This window comes from Trachemys scripta, chromosome 1 (assembly GCF_013100865.1).
Source record: "Trachemys scripta elegans isolate TJP31775 chromosome 1, CAS_Tse_1.0, whole genome shotgun sequence".
NCBI classification, from domain to species: Eukaryota; Metazoa; Chordata; order Testudines; family Emydidae; genus Trachemys; species Trachemys scripta.
In genome coordinates, this window is record NC_048298.1 from 226,810,813 (window position 1) to 226,830,256 (window position 19,444).

Below are 19,444 nucleotides of genomic sequence, written 5' to 3' on the forward strand. Positions count from 1 at the left end.
AGAGTTTGGGAGTGTGAACCCTTTAATTTATAGGTTCTTTTTTCACTTGAATGATCCAAATTCCCTTTCTCCTTCACTATTGCTACATTTGCTTTACGCGAAGGCTAAATACTACCTGCTCTTTTCTTCTCCTCCTCCCCCCTTCCCATGAAGTTCCCCTTAGCTGTGCTTCCAGCTCTGTTCTCTAGGAGTGAGACTTGTTTTCTTTGAATTTTTTCACATGATTGTACCAGCAGTTGAACCTCTAGACTAGCATGTACAGATCTCTGCTTTCATGTAGCTATATTACTCAGCAACATATTTGCTTGATCATATCCTTACCAAAAGGTGTGCAACTATTTTCTAACCCTTTCACTGGACAAAAAATGGTGGTAAAGACCTATGTAACACTTTCTGCCACTAGGCCTGCTTGGATGCTGGACTAAATCACCCTAATATTTCTTCCATTAGTCTGTATTATTTTGAACAAAGATAATGTATGTTGTTATAACCCCTTTATTTTCAAAAACTTAATTTCATAGTCTCTAAAAGCTGGAATGACTGCATCACTTGATAACTCCTGTCTTCTGAATACTAACGTCTCATTTTAAGTATTAATATGACACGTACTGAATGTTGTAAAAGGTTTTTAATTGGTGCAACAAAGGTCATGTTTTAAGTATCAAGCTATCTTTGTTTCTTATGGATGTTTCCTTTAGGGCCTAGTTCTGACAACACTGAAGAAGATATGATTGCTGCTTCTCGGGGAGCTTCTGCCACAGTTTTGGAAGAGTCAAGGAAGGAAACCACACCAGTTCAGCTCCCTGTGTCTGGGCCAGAGCTGGCAGCCATGATGAAAATTGGTACCAGGGTGATGAGAGGGGTGGACTGGAAATGGGGTGATCAGGTACAAAATTGTGTTCCACTTTCATTTTGTAATATGTCTGATTAATCTATGGACAGTATTAATGGACTTGTAATGTGAGTTATATCATTTGCAGGTTTTTAGGTAACAAAAAGACAAATATTTAACATGACACTAGGTCTCATTTCTACTGTAGAGTAAATTCTTTTTCACTGAAACTTTTCTCTATTAAATCACCATTTAAAAGGAAGCAGGATCAATTGTGCTTGGGTGCAGCACATGGAAGCTCATCTGGTGGGAGGAACTTGTACAATGTGTTAAATGTTTCAATGTGATTTTTTTTAAGTATATTATCGCTGATTGACATCTGAATTAAAAATCATTCTAATCTGAAAATATTTAAAATGAAACTTCTATCATATGAAAGTGAAAAAACATCTTAAGAGTTTTGAGAAAATACTATGGATTATTTTGTTTTATTGCACACGCGCACACAAATTTGGTGGAAAATTAGTGAGAAATTGTATAACTGAGTCATCCCATTATTGGCATAGATTTGAATTGTTGGTTGACTGAGCATCTCTGTTTTCTCAGGATGGGCCCCCTCCAGGTTTGGGTCGTGTGATTGGTGAACTGGGAGAGGATGGCTGGATTAGGGTTCAGTGGGACACTGGCAGTACAAATTCTTACAGGATGGGGAAGGAGGGAAAATATGACCTCAAACTGGCTGAGCCACCACCTGCAGCTCAACCCACAACAGAAGACTCTGATACAGAGGATGATTCTGGTAAGAAAGTACTTTGTTAAAATGGAGGCAGACGTCTATCTGAATCTTCAGTGTTAGGACTGTAAGATCAGCAAAACGCATTTCACAACAGGAAAAAAATTATCCAAAAAGCTTTTTCTTTACTTACCTGGCATAAATGTATATGTGGCTGATGTTCCTTTTCAACATAGAAAAGCTATTTTGAAGGGATGGGAAGGTGAGTTAGTATTGCATCTGCTGAGCATGCATTTGGGAAGGAGGGGGTGTGCTGTCCAACTGCTGTGATTTCAGTGCTGTATCATGCAGGCACATCTGAATATGATAATGTTAATTCTAATGTAGGAATTGTAATAAATATTCCTAGGATGTGTCTTGTTTGTCACATATCTTGTCTTTCTCTTTCTTTGATGTGTTGGTTATTATGGGAAAAATGCTGCGGTGGGAAGAGCTTGGAAACATCCAAAGGACTACATGATGACTTGCAATTTATACCATGGTGTTTGAAACATAGGATGCTTTCCATGATAAGAGTTGTAAAAATCATACTTCTTCAAGTAGTGTCCCAATGGGTGCTCCACTTCATGAGTATATGTGTTTCAAGCACTTGAACAGAGATTTTATGCTAGCAGTGCTTGTTTGGCCTACTCACGTGCCCTATGCCTCCATGTGCCAGACACCGAGGCCATATAGGGATGCATGGGCCAACCAATGTCAGTTCCTTCTCTAATGCGTTGGCCTGAGACAGAGCTCTAGTGTGCCTGCCTTGAGCGTGCCTCGGCTATTTTGTATTCTTCTTATAGTTGTTTAAGATTACTTAATATAGTTTGTTGTTGGTAGTAGTTATAGTTAGTAACTTTTAGTAGTGAGAGGATAGTGTCGTCGTCCCCCCTTTCTCCTTGGGGAGCCTTGTCTTCCTGGCTGGGCGTACCTGGCTTGCCAGGCTACAAAAGCTGCCTTTCCTGCCAAGAAGCTATACCTGTGCTTGGCAGCCACTTTAAATGTGTTGGTTGCTTGGGGGGATATCATGTCTCCCAGAAGTGCAATTTCTGCCTAGCCCTCAAGTCTAGGGCAAGGAAAAACAGGGAGATTAAGTTCAGACTGTTAGGGATGGAGTGCTCACTTAAACAAGTATCTGAGTCAGGTCAGGAGGGCCTCCCCCCGTACATATGTCTCTGGACAGATACAGTGCCCTTTTGACCTTAGTGCAGGCTTCCCATAAGAAGGGGAGGTCATTGGAAGCTTCTGAGAAGGTTCCCAAAAAGAGGAGTACGAACTCATCTGAAGGAGCCTGCTCTGAAAAAGCTTGGGTCCCCTGTGAGGTCTATGGTCTCCGAAGCTTCAACCTCTTGGCTTGGTACTGTGGGGTGAAAGGACTCCTCTTCTGGTACTGGCGGAACTGGAAAGCCTCAGAATTAAAGACAGAGACATGACACCGACAGAGCTTCATTATGTTCTAGCAGGGACAAGGAGGGGAAGCATAAGCACCTGGGTTTGGTACTGTTGGGCTCAGCCCCACAGTTGGCACCTACCCAGTTGGCACCCTTGGTACTGAGCAAGCAATGGCAGCAGGCTCCATCAATGCCCACATCGGTATGCCTGACAGCAGTGGTATTATCCGCTTCAGCCACCACATTGGTACCATAAGAATTTAACTATACAAGTAACAGATGAGCCGGTCTCAAGACTGCTTCCTTTTCCCAGTACTGCAGGACTCTCTGCCCTTTTTCTTTGGGGGTCTCAGCATTGGATGATGATGAGGAGGAGGATGGAGGGGACATCTATTTTGGTCAAGGATTCCCCTACGTATCCTATCAGAAATCCATTGTTTGACAGTCACAGGGAAGATCGTCACCATTATCAAAGATGGTGGAACCAATTCTGCATGCCACTCCCACTCCTTCCTGTATGGAGTCCCCCCAGTGGGATATATTGGGATCCCTGCACTACTTACCGATAGCAGCTCTCTAGACCACTAGTACTGTCTCGGGGAGACTAGGCTTATTCAGTCCTATCCTCTCCAACCACACCCCCTCTTCCCCTGCACAGAAGGAGACATTTGAGGAACGGGAGTCCAGCATGGGTAAAGAGGCTACCCCTCAAACACCCATTTCATTCTTGTCTTCAACTAAAGCAGTTATGCCTCCATCACCTTCCATGGCTGATGATTTTCGGCAATTTCAAGACCTAATAAGTTGGGAACTGACTCTCTTCAAATTCCACTGGAAGAGGTCAGGGATTCACAACACAGATTGCTGGATCAGCAGTGCCCTCCAGGGTGGCGTTACCCATCAACAAGGTGCTCCTGGATCCAGCTAAGACGGTGTGGCAAACACCTGCTACTATTCCACCAAAGTGTAAAAGGGCAGATAAAAAGAATTATGTTCCCCCTGAGAACTCTGATATCTTGTTCTCCCATCCTGACAGTGGATGCAGTAAAAGAGCAGGGTAGGCAACACTTCTCAAGTTCTGCTCCACGTGACAAGGACCATAAGAGACTGGATCTATTTGGCCAGAAGTTCTATTAATCAGCAACTCTGCAGTTTAGAATTCAGAGCTATCAGGCAGTTATGGTCGAATACAATTTCACAAACTATAATAGACTGATGTCCTTTATTGAACACCTGCCACAGGACCATAAGGAACAGTTCTAGTTCAACATTTCAGAGGGCCAGTTTTTTGCCAGGACCACTCTTCAAGCATCCATGGCTGTTACATGCAGGGTGTCATGGCTCTAGCTCCTGGTGTTTCAGTGAGAAATACAGAACACTACTGAGGACTTCCCCTTCAGTGGTTGTAGGCTTTTCTTGGAGACCACAGATGGAGGACACTGAAGGACTCTAGAGCCACTTTACATTTCTTGGGCATTTATACACCTACAGATAAAAGCTGTGTAGTGGGTCACAAACTACCCAGAGATCACCTCCTGCTCAGTTCTCTGGATTCCATAGATCTGTTGAGCTCCCTTTGGAGAGAGATGCCTTTCCTATTTCCAACATGCCTAGAGGCGGACTACTATAGACAAATGAGTCGTAACATCCATTTTACATCATTCCTTCCCTTTCACCCTCCTCTTCCCTCTTCAGGGACCCCTCTTATGAGCTTGTGTTGAGAAAGGAGGTGATCTTTTTCTTCCAGTTAGGAGCAATAGAGCTGGTCTCTCTTCTTCACATGGGCAAGGGGTTTTACTCAAAGTATTTCCTGGTACCAAAGAAAGATGGAGGGTGAAGACTGATTTTAGAGCTAAGACTTCTACACAAGTTTATAAAGCCTCACAATTTCAGGATGGTGACTTCTTTCACTGGAGAAGGGGGATTGATTTTCAGTCTTTGACCTACAAAATACCTGTTTGCATATCGCAATATACCCTTTGCACAGGAAATATCTGTGATTCTCTGTAGACCAGGATCAGTTTCAATAGCAAGTGCTTCCCCTTGGTCTCTCCTTGGCCCCAAGGGTGTTCTCCAAGGTCCTGGCAGTAGGGGCTGCTTATCGCCAATCAGTGGTGATCCTAGTCTTCCATTACCTTGACGACTGGCCACTCAAGGGCCATTTTTATGAAGCGGTGTTTTCTTCCACCCAGATGGTCCTTGCTTTTCTAGGAGTCGAGTCTTCAACTAAATGTAAGGACATCCACATTAACCCCCATAAATAAGATACAGTTTATAGGGGCTTCCCTGGTTGTCGACGAGTTCAAAGCTTGCTTTCCATTAGATAGGTTCATAACCTTGTCATGTTTGGTATGGACAATTCAGTGGAATCCTTGCACCACTATAAGAAACTGTCTCCAGCTCCAGGGACACAGGGCAACTTGCACTGTTGTGACGGATTATGCAAGGCTATACCTCAGCTGCTTTCAAGATTGACTCAAAATGTCCTGTTCTTCAGTAAGACACACCTTGGACAAACAGGTGACGGTTCCTATTTAAGTGAGGAACTCCCTGGATTGGTGGAGAGATCAACTCAATGTCTGTGAGAGTGTTCCTTTCTGTTGCCCAGCCCCGTCACTAATTTTAACAACAGATGCATCATTGTGGGGATGGGGAGCTCCCCACATGCTTTCATGGCTCAGGGGAGATGGACAACTCAGAAACAAATCTCCACATCAATCTGTTGGAGTTCAGGACTGTCAGGAATGCCTGCTTCCATTTTCTATTTATCTCCTCTCACAGGATGTGGGTTGCACACTTCACCCCAACCTAGGTACACCTCTGGGCATGGTTCATAGCTAGTTCATGGGTTAGAATCCTCCTGCTCTGAGGAAGTGCAACTGGTGTACTAAATAGATGGAAGAAGGCAACCCTTACTATTTACCTGCAGCAATGGAAGAGATTCTCCCACTGGTGCTTCCTCCCTGAATCTGTGCCTCTTTCAGTCTCCTGGATATGAAGAAATCAGGGTTATTAATTAGCTCAGTTAAGGTCCGTTTAACCTCAATATCAGCCTTTCATCTGACTATAGCGAGGTTTTCCATATTTGCTCATCCTGTATCATCTAGGTTTATTAAGGAGTTGGAACTCCCAGACTAAAGACCCCATCCCAACCTGGAACCCAGTCACCTCATGAAACAGCCATTTGAAGCCATGGCAACCAGTTCTCTACTCTATTTATCTATGAAGACTGCCTTTTTAATAGCCACCCACTTGGCCCATAGAGCGTGGGAGATTGGTGCCTTAATGGCAGATTCCCCCTCGCCCCCTTCTTCAAGAATAAGGTTTCTTTCTGCCCACATCCTAAATTTTTACCTAAGGTTTTCTCGGAGTTTCACCTTAACCAATCTATTCGTCTATCAGTGTATTTCCTGAAGCCACATATCTCTCTGACAGAGTCCTGTTTTCATACCCTGGATGTTAGAAGGGCACTGGCCTTCTACTTGGATAGGATCAAGTAATTTCAGAGGTCACCTAGGCTGTTCATCTCCTTTGTGAATAGATCTAAGGGGTCCACAATCTCTGGTCAGAAACTATCCAGGTGGATATCTGGTTGTATTGTCACTTGTTATGAGACTACAAGCATTCATCCTCATTCTCCTCAAGGGGTGACAGCACATTTTACCAAGTCACAAGCAAAATACATGGCATTGCTTTAGAAAGTACTAGTGTCTGATATATGTAGGGCTACTGCATGGGCTTCCATACATGCATTTTCAAAGCACTAAGCTTTAAGCCATGCTGTCAGATCTGATGTGGCAGTTGGTACTGCAGTACTGTCTTCAGTTCTGGACTCAGTTCCAATGCTTCCTCCTTCCTCTGGGGAAACTGCTCAGAAGCCACCTGAAATGGAGCACCCATACAGACAGTACTTGAAGAAGAAGAGGTTACTCACCTTGTGCAGTAACTTCAGTTCTTTGAGATGTGTCCCCTTGTGGGTGCTCTACTACCCTCCCAATCTTCCCCTCTGCTTCAGACTGTTCTCTGTGGAGACATTTGAGTGGAGAAGGGACTGAGGGAGGTTTGTCTGCATGTCTCTGTATAACCTCAGTGTACAGTGCGAGGAGGCATAGGGCATGTGTACGGGCCAGACTGGTACTACTAGTAGAAAATCTCTAATCAAAGGTTTGAGAATTGCATGTGCATCTGAAGTGAAGCACCCATAGGGACATACATCTCCAAGAACTGCAGTTCTTTTACCTGTTTCAGACCATCTTGTTTACCGTGTTAGCATGTTACTAAAGTAATTATTTAGCTTTCGTTTATTGCTCCAGAAGGAGAACAAGCTGAAAGGAACCTTCATCCCACTTCCACGATGCTGATGAGTACCGTGAACTTGTTACAGACGCTCTCTCTCTCTGCTGGAGTCCATGCTGAAGTCATGCAGAATGAAGCGACCAGAACTTTGTGTGGATTGCTTCGCATGTTGGTGGAGAGTGGAACGATAGATAAATCACGTATGTGTTACATGACATAGTCTGACCAAATAAACCCATCTGTTTTCAGGCAGTATATCTTACCTGATTTTGCAGTAATTCCTTTATTTAATTCCTAATCTTTTAAGGTCAAAGTTCAGTAACACATTTAGATCTTCTCAAAGCATCAATTTTACATATTTGTGGAAAAATCACAAATTGTTTTGTGGATAGAATACACATTTATCTGTTAGTGCTGGTGTGCCGCACACTATACAAAGTCCAGACTGTCCAACCTGTAAATGGCTTCCATTATAAGGAATCTTAAGTCAAAAAGGACTTTTCAGGTTGGGAAGGACAGCAGACTTTATAATCAGGCAAATCATAAATTTGATGATATACATCATCTTGTAATAACTTCTTGCATCTGAAGAAGTGAGGTTCTTACCCATGAAAACTTATGCTCCCAATACTTCTGTTAGTCTTAAAGGTGCCACAGGGACCCTCTGTTGCTTTTTACAGATTCAAACTAACACGGCTACCCCTCTGATACTTTATAATAACAGTAACTTTAAGCAAATTTTCCAAAATGGACAGAATTGTAAGGTAGTATAGTCAGTGTGTGGGTGAGAATTTGCTTGCAATAGATATTCCCTCTTTCCTGGAGTATGCCAGAAGTTAATTCTTAATGGACTTGAACTAAATTGGAACTCAGTTAACTTTATATTTAGGGGCAATTTTGTAGCAGAGCTTTAAGATCTATCTAACAAAGTGGATCATTTTGAGAAATTGTGGTACAGTTGGCAGAAAAGTCAGCTGTTCATGTATTTTTATTTCCAGCTTCGTTGCCAAATAAGTTGGTTTATAAAGAGCAGCATAGAAGCTGGTGCACGTTAGGATTCATTCGAAGTATAGCACTCATGCCTCAGATGTGCAGCACGCTTAGCACATCTCAGTGGATAACTTTGCTAATGAAAATTGTGGAGGGGCATGAATCTTTCACTGCTGCATCACTACAGAGACAGGTAATGTGTTTCCAGATCATTTTCATATGCAGTGAATTTGGCAGTTTTTTGTCTTGTAAACAGTTTTGAAGGTGCCTTTTATTTTCTTGAGTTGGAGGAAAGGTAATATCAGAATGTTCTTGCTTTAAAAATGCTCCTGCAAGTTAACGCTGCATAGCAAAGTTATGTAAAATGTTGTTCAATGCAAGAGAGAGTGTTGGTTGGCTACTGTGGACCTAATAATAAAAGCTGCTAAGAAGGGAGGTGAACTGGCTATGCACACAGTCTCTATAACCACCACAGACAGTTAAAGAAAAATGAACAAACTCAAACTATTTTAAATAAAATAACCAAATTGCTTAGCTTGTCTGTCCTTTTTTTATTGGCATGCTGTATCTTTGCATTCATGTTGGTAATAAAGAGTGAGTGATCTAAAACAGCCTTGAGGAAGGGGTTACCAGTCAAATATGACACATCAGTGTACAGTTCTATTGCTTGTGTAGCTTTTCCATTGTAAATACATTTCTTCTGTACAAAAGATTTGAATGTATAATTCTCCACTAATGGTGCTTTTCTGCTGCTTGCATCTTCTCAAAGGTAGCTCTGTCAATTAACTTAGGGCTGGAATATACAAACATGATTCTGATCTCTTCCTCAATCTGATACATTTAGGCTGTGACTTTCTTTCAGTATATACCAGAGGCAGTTCAGATGCACTCATGCAGGATTTAAGTTGTGTTCTCACCCCTATGAGATTCTTTGTATCCAGCCAGCTAAACATAGTGGTATTTCAACTCTCCTACTTCACTCTTACCCTAATTTTGAAGCCAGTTTTGGGGCAGTAGAGATCATTTCTTCCTCCTCTGCCAAGGGTTAGGGACAAAAATGGGAGCACTTCCTCAGCATGATAAAACAAATGGAGCTGCAAAAAGCCAAAAGGAGCTCCATTTGTGAGGAAGCCCTCTTGAGAACTGCAGAAAGAGAGCCCTCGTGAATTGGCTCCGTGACTGCAGACATCATTTTTCCAGGGAAAGGTGATCAGTGTAGATAGCTTGTGGTGGGCCACTGTTTTTATATGCCTGACTCAAAACTTATCTAGAGACACCTCTGTGAAGGTGGGTCAGTCTTCTCTTAGTGTCAAGGGCCCAGAAGACAAGGCTGTTCTTGTTGACTGGAGAATAGTCAAGCTTAATAAGTAACCATCACACCACCTCATCTGGCCTGGAATCATGGATGGGGCTGGAAGGATGATGACAAAAGTCTGGAGTCCTGAACTCTGAAGACATACCAATGCTCTGTCTCTTTTTTTTTTTTTTTTTTAAATCAATGGAGATATCCTATCTCCTAGACTGGAAGGGACCTTGAAAGGTCATTGAGTCCAGCCCCCTGCCTTCACTAGCAGGACCAAGTACTGATTTTGCCCTAGATCCCTAAGTGGCCCCCTCAAGGATTGAACTCACAACCCTGGGTTTAGCAGGCCAATGCTCAAACCACTGAGCTATCCTTCCCCCCTAGGTGTATATTGTAAGAAATATGCAACCTACTTGTGTGAGACTCAGAGAGTTCATTCCCAGAAAGAAAACCAATTTTCCAACTTAAAATGCAGATGCATATTTATTTGCTAAGTTGAGAGACAGTGATACTAAGCCTTGGCTATATGTGAAAAGCTCCTCAAGCATTGTTCTGGCTGCAGTTTGCACTCGGATACATTACATCTTACATTGTTAGGCTCCTGTGCCTTCACTGGGATAGAGTTAGGGTGTAAACTAATTCACCCAAAAATGTGTATTAGTATGACTGTTATTGGTTCTCATATTTGGAATCTAAACCACATCTCGTTCCCCATCCTCTCATTTCAAGTATCCTGTTCTGATACTTCTTTGTTTTCAAGTCTTATGGTGGTGATCTTACTTTTTGCCAATCTGTGTGTAGCTCTATGGAGCTCTGTGTGCTTTGATGCTGGGCTGTGTTAAATTAGGATTGCCAGTTTTGATTGGACATATTCCTAGAGATTTTATCCCATGGCAGTCTTTAATTAAAGATTAATTGTCAATTCCTGGAGTCTCCGGGACAATCCTGGAGGGCTGGCAACACTGTTAAATACAACTAATACTAGTATTAAATTAGCACAGTTCCTCTTAATATTGATGAATAGGCAAACAAGCAAGAAAATAACTAGGTAGCTATGGACCATTAAGTTTCAGCAACCAACATTGTAGAGAACAGCACAAAAGATGGCTCGTAGTTAAGTCTTTCATCTCCATATAGATATTTCTAATTCGAATGTCCTTGTTTTAGACCCCTGATCCTATAGAACTTATTTCCTGAAATGACTTTAAATAAAATAACACTAATTCTACTATCTCCTTTTAGATCCTTGCTGTGCATTTATTAAAAGCGGTACTTCCTTCCTGGGACAAAACTGAAAGATCAAGAGACATGAAATTTCTTGTGGAAAAACTATTTGGTTTCCTAGGCAGTCTACTTAGTACTTGCTCTTCAGATATCCCACTACTCAGAGGTAGAGCAATTTTTTCCTTAATGGTTTCATTTGTTTTTCCTATCTTAAATCAGCTACTGAGATGCTGTTATTTCTTTTCAGAATCTACTCTGAGGAGGAGGAAGGCCAGGCCTCAAGCATCTCTAACTGCAACTCACAGCAGTACTTTGGCAGAAGAGATAGTGGCACTGCTGAGGACACTCCATTCACTAAGCCAGTGGAATGGACTCATAAACAAGTACATCAACTCTCAACTAACCTCCATCACCCACATCTTTGCAGGAAAACAGTCAGAAGGGGTAGTTTCCACGTTTTAAAATTAGCTCATTTTTCTATAGAAGTGTTAATTTTTAATGTTTTAAGTATTAAAACTATTTTAACAATGTTAAAGCTTAATTTTAAAATTATTTTATATAAAAATTATTTTTCGTATTGTAACTTTCAACTGGATTGACTATATATTTTGTTTTTTTCTTTTTTTTTTTTTTTTAATTAATTAGATAACAGTACTAGTTTTCTCCTTACAGTTAACTTTACTATTCTTTTTCAGGCTGTTTTAGAAGACTACTTCACTGATTCTGAGAATCCAGAGGTGGGAGGCTTAATGGCTGTACTAGCAGTGATTGGTGGAATAGACAGTCGCTTGAGATTAGGTGGACAAGTCGTTCATGATGAATTTGGAGAAGGCACAGTGACGCGCATCACACCAAAAGGAAGAATCACTGTTCAATTCTATGACATGCGAACATGTAGAGTATGCCCCTTAAGTCAACTAAAACCAGTAAGTACACCTATCTTGGGTCTTTAATATTACAGAAAGTGTGAAAAGTATGTCTTTTTTGTGAAAAAAGAAACTTAAGTTGGCTCTGTTTTACAAAGGAGAATAGGCTAATCTGACCAATGAGTGGGATGTGTGGTATAAAAATTATTTGTTTAGGGAGTACACAATTGTGTATTTTAGTCATGCTCATATGCAAATCATATGCAAGTCTTCATGCATGTCTTTGCAAGGCTTTATCTTCATTAGAAAAAAAAATATTAACTCAGTTTAGCTGTCTTCACTAGTTAAAAAGGTGTGCGAACTCAGGGTTAAATCCTAGTGAAGACAAGGCAGCTTGTAGTTCTTCTTCGAGTGATTGCTCCTGCGTATTCCACAGTAGGTGTGCGTGGTCGCCACGTGCACCGGTGCTGGAAGTTTTTCCCTTAGCAGTACCCTTACTGGGGCAGCACCGCTGCGACCCCTGGAGTGGCGCCTGTATATTGCGCTATAAGGGGAGCTACGGGCTCCCCCCACCCTCAGTTCCTTCTTGCCGCCAGTGAAGGTAGTCGGAACTTTTGTGCTCCAGCTCTGCTGCAGTCCTTCTTTTCGACCTTAGTGGTACCGTTGTCCATTGTTCTTCAGTCATTAGAGCGGGCTCGGGGCATGCCCCAGTCTTCAAGTCGTGTGACTCCTGTCGCTGCTCTGTGCCCAAGAGCGACCCTCACGCTGACTGTCTTCACTGCCTGGGTGAGACTCACATAAGTGACGGTTGCAAGATCTGTAGGTCGTTCAAGCCAAGAACCAAGAAGGAGAGACACTTCAGACTTTGAGCTCTCCTGATGGAGTCGGCACTGACTCCAACGCCAGTGCGAAGATCGGACTCGGCACCGGCCGCCGCGTCGTCGGTACGTAGCGAGGCCCCTTCGACCAGTCGGTGCCGTTCTCGCTCCAAAAAGCGAGGGAAGGGCTCAGCCTCGCAACGACACTGCCATAAGGATAAGGGAGAGGCTGGTCCCGCGCTGGGCAGCCCTCGATCCCCCCTGGGCTCTAAGGCTCTGACTCGTGTGGAGCGGAGCAGCCCGGTACCATCGACCCAGGCATCCCCACTGGTACGGATGCCATTGACGCCGGAGGCGGTGCAGGTTGCGAAGGACATTGTCCCTGCCCATCCCGAGCTCGCAATCTGGTACGGGCCCTAGGTCGCGGGGCAAGCCCCCTTTGGGTGCCCACTAGACCTCTCCGAGCAGCTGCAGTTCCCCCTCCGAAGATCGATCCCTGCACCACTCAGCGCGCAGCGGCCGCTCTTCGGACAGCTCCTGGCCACCCTCGACGCCGGCCAGACCGGCAGGACCGCCGTCGGGACGGGAGTCACGGGGACCCTCCATGGCCCCTGCCAGTGAGTGGAGGCACCGAGGGAGGCACCAGGAATGCTCACCTGCTAGACGTGGGTACCGGAGCCGCTCTCGATGGGACAGACGTCGCCGCTCCCGTTCCAGCTCCCGCTCGTCAAGGCGCCACGCCGGAGACTCCCCTTGGGGTACCTCGGCGTCAAGGCCCCGGGCTTCACATCGCCACCACGTGTACCGAAGCAGTTCGTCGCATGGGTACCGTTCGTCGTCGTCAAGATCCTGGTCCCAAGGGAGATGACGTCACAGACGCTGCTCCTACCGCTTCCGCAGAACCGAGCGTTCTTCGGCGACCTTGGTCTCGGCATGCGTCCACCCACCCTCGGCACATGCCGTCCCACCGAGGCACATATTGCCAACCAGTGGCAAGGACATTGGTGCCAGTGGGCACCGTGGCTATCGGTGCCAGCCCAAGCGGAGGCCCGTTCGGTCTCCAGAGCGTCCCGAGCTCCATCGGCCTCCTCCGGCTGCCCACAAGACAAATTGGCGGGCCACGAGTCGGCAGACACGCATCGGGACTCTGACCTCAGTATCGACGCCCCGGCACCGACCAAGGTGCCCGGCTCCGTACGGGCCATCTCCCCGGTACTGAACAACACCATAGCAGCGCTTCCGCCTTCAGTCCCGCAGGAGGACTTCAAGGCACACCAGGACCCGCTAAAGCGGGTGGCTTCCAACCTACAGTTGCAGGCTGAGGAGATGGAGGGTCCATCCGATTCCTTCTTTAACGTCCTGTCTCCCTTGCCACTGCGTCACGTGGCCCTGCCTCTGCACCAGGGTATTGCCAACTTTTCAAACTCCTTGTGGCAAACCCCCGCCTTCTTGGCTCCAATCTCGAAAAAGGCCGAGAGGAAATACTTTATGCCAGCTAAGACCATGAATATCTGTATTCACACCCGGCACCCAACTCGCTCATCGTGGAAATCGGTAAACCACAGAGTGTGTCAGGGCCAGCCCACACCCACCCCAAAAAATAAAGATGCCAGGAGACTGGACTCCTTTGGCAGAACATTTTATTTGTCGGCTAGCTTCCAGCTTCACGTAGCCAACCACCAGGCCTTACTGAGCAGGTATGACGTCAACCTGTGGGAGTCCCTGCCTAAATTTGTGCCCCTCCTCCTGGACTGGGACAGGAAGGACTTCAAGGCCCTAGTGGAAGAGGGGTCGGTGGCGGCTAAAGCGGCACTGCAAGCGGTGTCCGATGCGGCAGACACGGCGGCCCGCTCAATGGCTTCCGAGATCACCATGCGCAGGGCGTTGTGGCTCTTGTTGTCCTGGCTGTCGATGGAGGCACAATCGCTGATGCAGGACTCCCGTTTGATGGCAAGGCACTCTTCGTGGACTAGATGGACGTCAGGCTGCATGGGATGAAGGATTCCCGCACCACCTTGCAGACCTTGGGCCTCTATGTGCCCCCGGCTAAGGACAAGGCCAAATCGCTTTTGGCGCTCAACCTGCGAGGAGCAGATATGAGCCCCCATACAAAAGGCCCAGAGACCAGAAGCGTCAGTCTCAGAGGCAGTCTCACTCTGCCCCACAGCCCGGTCCCTCTAAGCGAAAGAGGCAAGGGCAGAGGTGGTTTTGACTATCTGTAGGGGGGCACTGGGCCTGTTGCCAGGGAGACCCCCGATTAATAGTTTGTGTTCGGCAACTGATTGTTTGCCTTCCTCAGGGCGTGGTCCTGCATTACTTCAGACCAATGGGTCCTCAGTACTATCTCCAAGGGCTACGTGTTGCAGTTCACCTCACCACCGCCAAATCACCTGCCATCCACGATGGCCCCGAGGGACCAGGAACATGTCCGCCTCCTGCGTCAGGAGGTGGACCGGTTGCTCCACCTAGGGGCAGTGAAAAGGGTACCGGTTCAGTTCCAGGGCAAAGGGTTCTACTCCCGGTGCCTCCTGATCCCGAAAGCGAAAGGGGGCCTCAGGCCTATTCTGGACCTGCGCGACCTGAACAGTTTTGTAACCCGTTCTAAGTTCCGCATGGTGTCCCTGGCGTCTATTATCCCCTCCCTGACCCGGGGGACTGGTACGCGGCCTTGGATCTCCAGGACGCATACTTTCATGTCCATATTTTCGAGGGCCACAGACACTTCCCCCGATTCATGGTGGAGATGGACCATTACCAATTCACGGTCCTCCCATTTGGCCTATCCATGGCTCCCGGGGTTTTCACGAAATGTATGTCGGTGGTAGCGGTCTACCTCAGGCGGGAGGGAATACAAATCTTCCCTTACCTGGACGACTGGCTCCTCAAGGGGGAGTCTCGTTTCGAGGTGGAGTCCCACGTAGAGCTGCTCCTCTCCATGCGCCGATCTAGGCCTGGTCGTGAACGAGACCAAATCAACATTAGTGCCCGTTCAGCGCATAGAGTTCATTGGGGCCCTGCTGGACTCCTCCAGGGCAACAGCCTCTCTCCCCCTGGACAGATTCAGGACCCTAAGAAGTCTCATCACCTTGGTAACGGCCTTCCCGGTGACTACGGCGAGGGCATGTTTTCGGATTCTGGGACACATGGCGGCATGCACTTACGCGGTCCGCCATGCCAGACTCCGTATGAGGCCCCTCCAATTATGGCTGGCCTCCCAGTTCTCCCAAGCTTGGGACAGTCTGAACAAGGTTCTCACAGTCCCATTCCCGATACTCGCTTCTCTCCTATAGTGGTCCTGCCCAAGCAATATGTTGCAAGGAATTCCCTTCAGGGAGGCCAACCCGTCGATAGACCTGATGTCTGACACTTCGGACCTGGGCTGGGGAGCCCACACGGGGGACGTGCAAACCCAGGGAACGTGGTCGGCCCCGGACTTGCCCCTTCACATAAACCTCAAGGAGCTCAGGGCAGTTCGGTTGGCATGCGTGGCGTTTCTCACGCACCTCCCCGGTAAGGTGATCAGAGTCCTCACGGACAACACCACCGCCATGTACTCGCTCCCTAGCCCTCTGCCGGGAAGCCCTAAACCTATGGGAGTTCTGGATAGCGATTGTCTCCCAGTCTAGGGATGACGCTGGGTTCGGCAGGGCAGTACTTTGTCCTGAACCATCGTGAGGTCCTACCCACCTCCAACAGATATTGCTTGGAATCACCTACTGTGGAATACGCAGGAACAATCACTCGAAGAAGAAAGGAGAGTTACCTTTTCCATAACTGGCGTTCTTCGAGATGTGTTGCTCCTGTCTATTCCACATCCCACCCTCCTTCCCCTCTGTCGGAGTTGTCCGGCAAGAAGGAACCGAGGGTGGGGGGAGCCCATAGCTCCCGTTATAGCACGATATACAGGCGTCTCTCCAGGAGTCGCAGCGGTGCTCCCCCAGTACGGGTACTGCTAAGGGAAAAACTTCCGGCCCCGGTGCACATGGCGAGCACGCACACCGACTGTGGAATAGAGAGGAGCAACACATCTCGAAGAAAGCCAGTTACGGAACAGGTAACTCTCCTTTTTCATGTTAATAAGCAAGTTGAGTTAAAGGCTAGGATACACCATAGTCTCAGCTAATTGGTGTGAAAACTAGAAACTGCCTTGTCTTCATTAGGATTTTACCTTGCGTTAACACACCCTTTTTTGCCCTGTGAAGTCACAGCATAAAAGGCTCCTGTGCACTTAAAGCCCCAATCTGTTGCAGGGGTTGCAGTTGATGCTCATGTTATCTGCTTTTCCTTTCTGACAGTGATGCTCAGATCCCTCTACATATGACTACAGTCCTAGCAGCTCCTTTATTTTCTGAGTGTTTTTAGAGACAGAAGTCCTCTTCAGTTGTTCCAGTTCAAGAGTAATTAAATAAACACTAGTTATCCTCTTAAAATATAAACAATCCATAAGTTTTTATGCATTTCTAAAGATTTGAAAAATGCGTAACTTTTTGGTTCTTTTAGCTTCCAGTGGTGGCTTTTAATGTGAACAACTTGCCATTCACTGAACCCATGTTGTCTGTCTGGGCTCAGCTGGTAAACTTGGCCGGAAGTAAAGTAGAAAAACACAGAATGAAGTCTCCCAACCAGGGTCTTTCAGGTACAGTTTCCTGTCCGTCATACGTTACCCTTCTCTGGAAAATATTGTAAACATTAAATAGATATTAGGAAGGTACAGAAGTTCTGTGGAAAGTTGTTTTCTACATGGTCAGCATTGAGTAGGAAGCGATATATGAAGGCACATGCTCCACTTTGGGGTAAGTGGTAGTAAGAGTTGTATGTTGGAGAAACACATGCAAGTATGCAAGGAAGTGCATTGATGCGCTGTAGAGGGAATCCAGTTTATATCTTGGCTGGAAGAATGGCTGCTGTCTATGATGTAAATGTAGTTTGAGGCTGGAGTCTTTGTCGTGTATTGAATTGTCTGAAAATAGTTGATGCACCTGATATCTATCTAGTCTGCTCTAATCTGTTGCATTTTAAACTGTGTGTGTGACTCAGTGCATGTCAAGCTGTGGAGTAAATACACGATAGCGTGCCGTTCACCAGCTGTGTGTGTGGATCCCGCTACTGTGCACTAAAAGTTTCCTACTGCACATTGGCCGTACATCAGTGCATGGTTGGGGCGCCTATACAAAAAGTGTTGGTGCACAGTACATTAGTGCGCTGTAGAATCGCACCCTAGAGTGCCACCCACTAACTGTTCATCTAGACAGACCTGAAGTCCACCAACTGCATGACAGCTGGGAGGCACTGTCTTAGTATTGACATCTGGAGTAGGTCCAGTGTGGGTTTCTTATAATGATGCACTTAAACTTTTTATATTTTAGTCCTTTCATCTTGTTTGAGCTTACCATTCATGACTGTCGGTACTAAAAATGTATTTTTGTGATGGATTGTAAAAATAAATGTTTGCTTATGTTACTTTGAATACTATTGCTTTCTGGTTAATGGGCATTTAATGTTTTTGATAGGTCAAGTGGATTTGGATCTACTGAGATGCCAACAGTTAAAACTGTACATATTGAAAGCAGGTCGAGCTCTGCTATCTCACCAGGATAAATTAAGGCAGATCTTATCTCAACCAGCTGTACAAGAGGCTGGATCGATTCCCACAGGTACAGCTTTTTGTTGTAACAAGATGCATTTGTTATCCTGTCAGCCACATGCTTTGCAATATTTAACCTCTTGCTGATTATTAGTCTTCAAAATAAAATGTCATCTTCAATGTCCTCTCTAGTTTAAAATGTAACTAATATGTGTGGTTACGGGTTGTGTGATGGTGTTATTCAGCAAGTATACCTGATGAGTATGTACCTTGCATGTTGTGGTCTGAGGACAGAACTCAGGCTTTTGGCCTCAAAGACTCAGAGATGATAATTTAGAAATAGTTTTTGAAAACATTTACTGGTCCTGAAAGTGTTATCCTGTTTCTAGATACAACATTCAAAGCAACATAAAAACCCTTCCCCCCCAAAAATCAAATCTTATCAGTAAGAAATATACACAGTTAAAACACATATTGCAGTTTAAAAACTACTAGTACGTTTCTTAAAAATGCCTCATTAGGCAGGCATAGATTTTGGACACTAAAGTGTTGATCACCTAACTTATGACTCTTACATATTTAACATGACTCTTTAATATTGTTGTTGTTGTTTGAATACTAACTTTGTAAACGCTTCTCAATGCTACCCCAAAATTTAAATAAAACACATTTGTACCTCTTGTTATGGCTCCTTCTGTCATCTTCAAAGTGGTGATTGATGTCTTAAGCAGTTCTCCTTTCTACTTAAAGAGGAGCTACACGCTGTGGGTTGAAATTAAGTGCAGAAAATAGTGGTCTTGGGAGATGGTGGAGAAAAGGAAGTCTAATGTCTATTGCACTTTAATTCATTCGGCTCTTCTTAAACATGTGGATGAGAACTGCTCAAGTCATTACCAGATGCCCCTTCTTAAGTCCCTGGGATATGGAACACAATGGAGAGAGACACTCTAAAATTTTAAACTTATATATACAGTTGAACCTCAGAGTTGCGAACTGACAGGTCAACCACATAGCTCATTTGGAACCGGAGGTACGCAAATAGGCAGCAGCAATAACCAAAAAAAAAAAAAAAGCAGCAGCAAATACAGTACAGTACTGACCGTCAGAGGGGTGAAATATTGGAACGGCCTTCCGAGGGAAACGGTGGGGGCGACGGACCTGTCTGGTTTTAAGATTAAGTTAGATAAGTTTATGGAGGGAATGGTTTAATGGTAAAACATAGTAGCCAAGGAAAACCAAGCAATGGTACGTAAATAGCATAATGGCCAACAAGGGTCAGGCTAGAGACTCTTGCCTACATGCTCGGGGTATTACTGATCGCCATATTTGGGGTCGGGAAGGAATTTTCCTCCAGGGTAGATTGGC

The 19,444-nt window shown here is 45.3% G+C and overlaps 1 protein-coding gene across 2 annotated transcripts in view; it reads left to right on the forward strand.

Annotated features, from left to right (window-relative positions):
- The window catches only part of HERC2 (HECT and RLD domain containing E3 ubiquitin protein ligase 2), a 209,208-nt gene that overhangs the window by 109,969 nt on the left and 79,795 nt on the right, over window positions 1–19,444 (forward strand). For both annotated transcript variants that reach the window (XM_034757914.1, XM_034757915.1), the window contains exons 36-44: window positions 699–886; window positions 1,439–1,631; window positions 7,312–7,494; window positions 8,293–8,477; window positions 10,830–10,977; window positions 11,059–11,255; window positions 11,507–11,737; window positions 16,996–17,131; window positions 18,006–18,149. In XM_034757914.1, the coding sequence (XP_034613805.1) occupies window positions 699–886; window positions 1,439–1,631; window positions 7,312–7,494; window positions 8,293–8,477; window positions 10,830–10,977; window positions 11,059–11,255; window positions 11,507–11,737; window positions 16,996–17,131; window positions 18,006–18,149 (1,605 nt within the window). The remainder of the gene's footprint in view (window positions 1–698; window positions 887–1,438; window positions 1,632–7,311; window positions 7,495–8,292; window positions 8,478–10,829; window positions 10,978–11,058; window positions 11,256–11,506; window positions 11,738–16,995; window positions 17,132–18,005; window positions 18,150–19,444) is intronic.